The sequence below is a fragment of the Onychomys torridus genome, chromosome 13 (genome assembly GCF_903995425.1).
Source record: "Onychomys torridus chromosome 13, mOncTor1.1, whole genome shotgun sequence".
NCBI classification, from domain to species: domain Eukaryota; kingdom Metazoa; phylum Chordata; class Mammalia; order Rodentia; family Cricetidae; genus Onychomys; species Onychomys torridus.
In genome coordinates this window covers 12,092,173-12,101,606 of record NC_050455.1, presented here as the reverse complement: position 1 = coordinate 12,101,606, position 9,434 = coordinate 12,092,173, and the positions used below count along the sequence as shown (strand labels likewise).

The following is a 9,434-nucleotide window of genomic DNA, read 5'->3' as shown; positions in this document are numbered from 1 at the left end:
ACACCGTCATTTTTACAATAGTACAGCTGAAAGTGCCTATTAGAGCACAAGCATGTAAGCCCATTATTCTGTTTAATTTTCATGTGATTTATAGGTAGTCCAAAAGCTAACACTTTCAAAACTAATTTGTCAATATTTGTGTCAAAATATCCAGTGATTTTTACTCTATGATGACTATATCCAAGTGCCTTCAGCAGTGAGGGATGACAGATATAATTTTTAACAGCTCTCAAAGGCTCATGGGATTTTGCTGTTGCATGCGGACTTAGGGCAGCTTTGTTGGACATATTTATTGATTCATTTTGATGGCGAATCTTGACTGTCAGCTCTATTGTCTGAGGAGCTCCTGGGAGATAAGTAAAGCCTATCTATGGGTGTGTCTGATGGCACTTCCAGAGAGTTTACTAAAACAGAAGCTCTGCACATGTGGGCAGCACATTCCCTAAGCTAGGAACCTATGTGGAGTCAAAGGGGGCAAAGGAGACGTCATTAGGGCGGTCTGAGTCCTCTGTGATTCCTGGCCACCTTTATGGGATCTGCTTTGCTCCGGTACTCCTGCCTACTCAGGATAGACCATGGTGGTGAATCTCATCTCTCTCAAATCTTTAGCCTTGATTTCCTTTTTCTAGTACATTCCCTGCCCCCGAGTACAATCCTTACCATTGGTACTTTGGGTCATAATTGACCCTTAAAGCTAATACTTTTATTTGTCTTACATTTCATAGGTAAAACATGTCTGGAAATAAAGGATCTCAGAGACAAGGCAAGGGCAATAACAATTGCAGGTATCACAAATGTACAGTTTGCATCTTTATTTTCCCTATTATTTAATTGTTGTCTTTTAAACAATTGTAAATGTTAAAAATATTACAGGTATCCTTATGTTTATAATGTTTGATAAGTGAGTCAATTCTTCTAAGAAATCTCATCGTTAGTAATATGATATATGCCATTTCTTTCTTCCTTTGTTATTTTGTATAATGTGCACTTACAGAGTAACAGTTATATCAATATGAATGTTCTTCAAAAAATGACCATGATGAAATACCACCTATTTACTGGGAAATTATATGTCTTAGATAAGTGATGACTTAAATGCTTCCCTTATATAACTTCTTTAAATTTCTCATTATAAAAAGAAATATATTAGTTTTACTAGTAAGAAGTGTTATTTTATCAAGCCTCATTATTACCAAATTTAATACATTTAGTTTAATTTTAATATCATTTTATTATAATTTGTTATTACTAAAACAATACTGTTTCATTATTGATTATACATTTAATCATGAAATGACTCAGAATATTTTTAAATTTAAGTTCTAAATTTTTAAAGGATTGATTTATTTTATTTTATGTGTGTGGAGTTTGCTTGCATTTATGTCTATGTGACACATATGTGCCATGCCTTTGGAGACCAAAAGAGGGCATCTGATCTCAAGGAACTGGAGTTACAGGTGGTTGGTTGTCACAGTGTGTGTGTTTGGAGCCAAGTCCTGGTTCTCTACAAAAGCAGCCAATGCTATTAACAGCTGAGCCATCTCTCTCACCCCAAATTTTAGATTTATAGGTGTTTAAGCCACATCAAGTTTGCTTTTTAATAATTGTTTTCTGCATCATTTCTTCATTACTTGGTTATTCCTTTGGAATTAATTTAAGCTAATTTTGTAGATTATGCTATTGTTTGGATAATATTGTCACATAACTTTTAGTGTTAAATCTTTTTATGCAGATTTGGCAATATTTAGTATAAATTTAGTTTCATTACACACATAAGTGAGCTTTAGAATGTGTATCACCATAAAGGTTAATAAGAGAAATGTCATAATCTATTTCATACATGTTAGCATATTATAATATTATTATATTATAGCATAGTAGCATAAACATATTTTCAAAAGTTACAATTATATAACTAATGTGTTTCAGAATTTATATAGTCTATTAGAATATGTGAATGTCTTTAAATGAAGTTTTTTTTATAATTTATAAACAGTGAAACAAATCTTGTATTTATAATTGAATGCACTTTGGTAACCATATACATGCATGAAACCATTATTCCAGTTCACATAGGAAGTATTTCAACAACTACATGAGATTTTTTTCCCCACAATAAGCTATTTCATTTTGATATTTATTACATTATGCTCAAGTTTTGCTTTGTTTCCAGTTTGAGTTTTTCAGGCCAAGTCTCATTATGTAGCTGCTTCTCCTTCTCCTTTTTCTTCTTTGTAGATTGCTTGTTCTGGTCATATTTAGACCCAGATAAGTAACCCAGAGACCACTGCTTGAGCCAAACTCCAGTCATTTTTCCTTCTTTTAGCCTCCCATATTTCTTCACCCACTTCCTCTCTCTCCTTTCTCCAGGCCATGGACTCTGAGGTGAAATGTGAAACAACTGATGAGGCTCATCTTTTACTCGGGCTAGTGGTTCACCTCCTTCAGACTCCCAAGTTCTGGGATTACAAGTGTGTACCAGCGTTGGCTTAGATTTATCTCTTCTGGAATTTCCTAGCTAAGGAATCATAAAATCCTCATAGTGTTTTCTGTTGTTTCCTTTCTTCACTACAGTCCCTAGACTCACTAATTTTGAGATCAATTCACTTGTCCTTTCTCAATGCTTAGCACTGTACCGTGAAAAGTGTATAGAATTCTTTTCCATTTATTTTTCTTGCAGTTACCCCCATCCCCCAGCTTACATTCTGTGACTAAGGTTAACATCTATGTCCTGAGATGATAATCTAATTATCCTGAGTAAAAACTCGAGATTGCAGTTGCTTATACTGCAGATGTACTTAATTTTATAATATGCTCTTAAACAATGTGTTATTATCTGTGAAAATTTTTAAGTACTTTGGAGGTTCTAAAGTGGCATATAAGGTTCCCCTTCTCTACATTTCCTCTTTCCAAAGGTGGTCCAACTTAACAGTTTCTTGATGTAGAAATTTCATTCACATCCAAAAATATTTATTTCTTAATAATACATATATTTCTATTTTAAAAAGTGCCCCAAAGTACATTTGTTAATTTTGGGGAACAGTGTGAGTGGAACTGGTTTTTTCATGTTTTCTTTTAACAACTTCCTGTTTTGATGAATGCCTTTTACTTAAGAGATTTAAGCCCAATTGTATAATACAGTGAAAATTTCTGAGAAATCCCTACTGTGTCCCTTAATATTTATAGTATAGTTGTTTTCAAGGACAGCAGTTTTGCAATGTAGCTTTTTAGCCTTTTTTTTATATTGTGTCATTTGTTTTGAATTGTGTATAAACAGCACACTGAAATAATTGTGTTTCTTTTCAAAAGAAAATATCAGATTGCAAGAGTTGGCAGGATTCGGCAGCTCCAAGAAAGGGTCACCAGCCCCCAAGAAAGTGGGTGAAGTTAGTTATGAAAGCAAAACAACAAATACAGAAGGTGAGCACTGAATATAAATCCTACAGCAAATGTCACAGTCCTTGTGTTCACTCACTCTTGTGATATCACCACTGTATTTTATTAAGAAATAAATGTGACATATGTATATTTATCTAGCATGATAGTTAAGAAGAATGCAATATTGTTATATAGCTTGCCAAGCATGAATAGCTAATGACCAGCCCAGATTGTGAGATTTTTTATATCATTTCAGAAACAAATGAATGTTTGCCACTTCTGAACAATGCTCATAACTAGACAGTTGGTTGGTCAGAGACTTTTAGAAGAGAAGCAGGAGACTAACTCCCTGGGTCTGCAAAATCTAGCATTCAAACATTGTCTAGTAGTAAGAATCTGTGCTTCATCTCTAAAAGAGTTTTAATATTGTGCATGGAAAGACATGAAAATAGGTAAGAGGATGGATGTATTTTAATCTTGATGCTAGGAAACTTCTGCTCTGAGGATGTGCAGATTAACACAATAAAATGTAAATATATTACCATTGTGGTCTTTTCATTTCTTTCTGTCCAATGCAAATCTTAAATATAATTTTATGATCTTGGTTTAGAATTTATTACCTATAATCAGTTTTAGATAAAAATTAGTTTTGGAAAGATTTTCCAAATATAAAATGTATGATTTATGAACCAATTAATTCAAGACACTTCAACTCTCTGTCTTTTATTAGTGTTCAGAGACATTTAAAAATGACCCTTGCAAGATGTGCATAACCTTGCATGCCAAATAAAATGTGAGTGTACACACAACTTTGACAGAAACAACAGCTAAATAGATGATTAACAGAATGACCCAGGGCAACAGACACCAAGCAAATATCACCGACAAGAAGTATCTTCAGTGCTTTGCATAAGGCCAGTTTATGTAGTCTCCAGGCATTAAGATAAACAGTAAAAGATAAGAGGAGAGCTGAGTGGAATAATAATGAATAAATCTACTTGTTAAAAGTGAAGAGTTGATTTTTGCAAGCAGAACAGAATGTAGGAAAAGTCACTGAAAGCACAGGACAGGATGGATCCAAACATTGATGTCAGTTGGTTCAAATAAAGTGGGAAATGACCAAGCCACAATGAAGGAACAGTTAGAGTTTAGGCCTCGAATATTAACTTACTTTCTCAGTTTTTTGTCTAATGGCACATGGTCAAAGCCTTTTCCTGTAATGTCTGAGCAGATTAAAATATAACTATTGGACACCATGTGCAAACTGATGGCTTATTATCCTGCTAAAGGCTTATATAATCATTGACCTAGGAAGAATGAAGGAAGGAGCTAAGAAGGATTACAGGATATGACAGACATCTCATAGATATCATGAGGGAAGTGTAGGATTCCATAAACCCTACAAAGAATTTAAGATCCATTGTGGGACCGGTCTTTACAGGAACAGATTAGATAGACATGAGTTGAGTGAGAAATGGGGAATCTGCAGGTGGCCACTTTTCCACTTGAGAGGCTGAGGCAGGTGGATTGCTGTGACTTTAAGATCATCCTGAGATACAAATGCAGCCCTATCTCAAAAAGGCAGGGAAAGTTATTAAAGAGAATATTTCCCCCTTTTTATATGTATTTAGTGTGTGTGTGTGTGTGTGTGTGTGTGTGTGTGTGTGTGTGTGTGTGTATAGACAGGGGATACAAGCCATTGCATGTATGTGTATGTGGAGATAAGAGAACAACTTCATGGCATCAGATTAGCCCCTTCCTCCATGTGTTTCCCAAGGAGCAAACTCAGGTCATCAGGCTTGGCATCAAGCACCTTTACCTGAGCTTCTTGCGGGTCCCACAAGGAATAGTTTTCTATAATACTTTGTAGAGTTGAGTGGGTTCAAAAAGAAAGAAAATAATACAATTATTTTATTGAATTCTATCACTAGAATACAAGTAGTGATTGGTTTTAGAAGTCATATTTATCAAGATAAAGTTACATACCATAAAATCTGTTCCTTTCATGTATCTGGGTTAATAACTTTTGAATAAGTGTGTGTGTGTGTGTGTGTCTGTAAATCCCATTAATTACCACTGAAAATAAGTGTAACAATAAATTTGTGGGGAAGCTAAATAGGGAAGCAGATGGTATGATGGAGGAAAAATGGTATGATCACTTAGGACACAGGGAAACAAAAAGTATAACCAGTACACTCCAAGAATTCCTCAAGGGAAGAGCTTGATCCTACTATGTTTACAGAAGTCATAATTTGGAGAAGACCAGGCACACGTGAAAACACTGTGGGTGCTACTATAAACTGCTCACTTGAGGAAAAACAAAACCCACAAGTGATAAGAAATTCAGTACTGAGTAAGAGCTCTGGGGAAGTATTCAGGCAAAGTCACTGAAAGATCTGTGGTTAACTTGAATGAAGAAATATTGTTTTGAAACTTTAGGTTTTAAAGAGCAAATAGGGGGCCAGGGTAAGTCAACAGGATGGGGCATCTGTATGTGGGATGAGGTTAGAGTTCAGTCCTTAGTCAGCTCCAGCTCCAAAAGTTGGGCATATTGTTCTGCCATCCAGTGCCTGGTGCCCCAGTCTGGTAAGGTTCAGTGCAGATGTGGCTCTGCTCTCAGCACAGGATGTTTTTATCTGCCCCCCTCCAACACACACAAGGTATGACTGATCCCTTGTTCTCCATAGAAGATGGAAGAGCTGTCTACAATAAAGGCTTTAATGGTAGAGAAGTTCTTTTTTAACATCAAGAGCACTGTTTCCGATCTTTGGAAGAAAATGAAGATGTGAAGAAATAGGACAGACTGAAAAGACACTAAGTTGAATTTTTTTCTAAGAGAGTTGAGGTAAAAAAGATAGAATAATCAGAGTAATGGACACAAAGAAAACACATATTAAAAGCAGATAGGGAGCAGTGATAAAATGATGACTTATCAGGAATGGCATGAATAAATTATGTGAGGATCAAATTCACAGAGCATGAAGAGGTGGCAGTTTACAAATTCAGGGTTTCCATTTCATTTTTCCACCACAGTCAGGTCTTCTCTCAGATGGATCCTTCCTGTTGCAAAGGACCAGACAAACTCATGATGATTTATGGTCAGGAAAATTTCATTCCTTGAACAATGATTCTGAGCAACAAAAAAAAAAAAAAAAAAAAAAAAAAAAAAAAAATGAGTTGGGGCCAGAATGGTGGGCATGCCTAAAATTATAGTCAAGGAATTGAGACTGGAGGACCATCTTCACTTCAGTCTAGTGTGGAATACATTACAAAAACATGTCTCAATACAGACAAACAACAATAGATGGAGTTGGACATATGTTCATAATCAGTGAGAACATGGCCTGAGCTTACCTCCCCAGAATCTTGACCAAGTCTCCATAATCTGAATAAAATGGAGAAACATCAGTTTATACTGGATTAAAATTATGAAGTTATTTTACTTAGGAATATTAAGTGGGAGAAAAAAATCTTACCAGGCAAATTATTCACCACTGAGAGAGCTGATATCTGGAGACTGTTCAAATGCTAACAAATTCACAGGTCAAGAAAACAGATACACATGGACCTATGTGTAGCTCAAAGATCCTTGGATTGTAGCATAGTGCCTCTTAAACACTAGAAAATATAAAGGAAGTGGAAAGTTTTAAAGTCCATCATACACATATTAGATTGAAAACAGCCATGTGTTGGAGAGATGGCTCTGTGGTTAAGAGCACTGACTGTTCTTCCAGAAGACCCAGGTTCAACTCCCAGACCCCACATGGCAGCTCACAACTGTCTGTAACTCCAGTTCCTGGGGATCTGACACCTTCACACAGACATATATGCAGACAAAAATACCACTACACATAGAATTAAAAAAAAAAAAAGTTGGGTGGTGGTGGCACATGCCTTTAATCCCAGCACTTGAGAGGCAGAGCCAGGCAGATCTCTGTGAGTTCAAGGCCAGCCTGGTCTACAGAGTGAGATCCAGGAAAGGTGCAAAGCTACACAGAGAAACCCTGTCTTGAAAAACAAAAACAAAACAAAACAAAAACAAACAAACAAACAAACAAAAACAGCCGTAAGAACAGAATTCTGGGTCTATCCTGTCCTGTGTATGATGTCATTCATGTCTTTTTTTCACATTTTGGCAACAATTTAATACCATTCTATTTTATTTCCCATACTTAATTACATTGAAATCTTAATCCCACTTCATCAGAATATAAAAGAAATTGATTACTATTCACAAAATGAGGCTGAGTATGGCACAGTCAAGTAGTACTTGGAACGAGTTGTTCTGATCCTCATTTGCCTGGCAGTGAATGAGGCAAATCAAGTGTTTTGACTATAATAGCAACTGCCTGCTTGCTAACTGTCTATCAAAACCTCCTCACTTCTAGAAAGGGCAGCATGTCTTTAACAAGATGTTTGGATAGGAGATCAATATGTCCTTTTCAATTTTTATCAGCTTGTTCTTTGGTCCTTTGACTATCACAGAGATGAACATATGTGTTTGCACATGATTTAAAAAGGAAGCAGGGGCCATACCACACACAAAATAAACAGAGTATCTATGTTCAGAGTGTGCTCAAAGCCAACTAAAACACACCTTAATAGCGGCACTAATAATCATTAAGGAACATCCAAATACTCAAAAACAAGCAATATGTGAGATGTTTGAAATGTCCAGAAAAAATATAATTTAGGATTGTTTTCCTTTTTATTATTAAAATATAAACATATTAGAACATTCCTCATGGTGTAGCTTATCAGCAGGCAAATGTAGTTCAAACTCAGCTCTCCCACCTCCCAGCTGTCTGGACTTAAGTTGTACATCTTCTCTAAGTCTGAGTCATCTATAAAGTTAAGACAGCAATCTGGCTTAATAACATGAATGTGAATATTAAATGAAATGTGGTGTCAGAGGTTCTTAGCTTGGACTTATGTCTGCAATATACTTTCTAGGCTTAAAAATATTAGCCGGTGTGAAGCATAAAACTTCAGTGAGTGTTAGCGATATACACACATAATCAAATACACTGTAGAATGAGTACTTGTAAGTATAAACAGACAGATGCATCTTTTTTATAGAGCTTGCACTCATGGGAAAATAATATTATAAGATTCCGTTGAAGTTATTTAAAAGACTAATATGACATGCTTCTTCTCATGTACTTAATCTACAATTAAGTGTATGTGGGCAAATGTATGTGTTTTGGGGTAGAAAGAGGACCAGTAGAAGATAAAAGGGGACAAGAGAAGTAAGAAGGAAGTGAATATGAATTTAACACAATAATACATGAAGTTACCATGAAATCTGTTATTTTTATGATATAATTGAATAAATAAAAACATTGTGAAGACTGAATATGAATCAAAGATACTGAGAATAATTGCCAGTGCTATCTGACAGCATTAAAACAAAAGGCAACGGCATTGGCATTACTTCCTTGTTCCTCAAGGTGAACTGATATGGAGACATCACACTGCTCTCATTGAAATTACAAATGTGCTATGTGTCTCCTGTGCAAGATTATCAATTGCTACCATCACACATCCTATGGGGTCCTCAGAGTGAGAGGGCTTCATGGACATCTTTCCTGCATTTCTGCAACCTTCATCCTGCTGGAATACAGTTGACTTAGAATCACTGAGGCACATCAAGAGTGTGGGTTTTATGATGAGTCCAGCCTGAATGATGCAGTGAGAACATCAATCATTCTTTACAGGAGACTCCAATTTTCAGAAGTGGAAGCTAGAAAATGAGGTTATTATGAGGAAGGAAACCTGCTTTTATTTATTCATTTATTTATCTATCTATCTATCTATTTATTTATCTATTCATCTATTTATTTATTTATCTGTTTGTTTGTTTATTTTCCCCACAGGAGAAGCTCATGCTAAGTTCCAGGAGGAACTTCTTGACTGCATGAGGAGGGGCATTAGTTACTTGGGAAGATGTAATTAATTACATGCTCTCTGTGATGGGCAAACTAATTATGTGTTTAAAGGTCATTTTTAAAAGTAATTTGGGATTGAGTTTAAGAATGCATAAACTTTTTTTCTGT

General features: G+C 35.6%; 1 protein-coding gene across 1 annotated transcript in view; it reads left to right on the top strand.

Annotated features, from left to right (window-relative positions):
- Nucleotides 1-305: 305 nt before the first annotated feature.
- Nucleotides 306-9,434, top strand: part of Ccdc178 (coiled-coil domain containing 178) — a 323,923-nt gene continuing 314,794 nt past the window's right edge. The window contains exons 1-3 of the mRNA XM_036205197.1: nucleotides 306-357; nucleotides 726-785; nucleotides 3,310-3,420. Of these exons, the coding sequence (XP_036061090.1) occupies nucleotides 306-357; nucleotides 726-785; nucleotides 3,310-3,420 (223 nt within the window). The remainder of the gene's footprint in view (nucleotides 358-725; nucleotides 786-3,309; nucleotides 3,421-9,434) is intronic.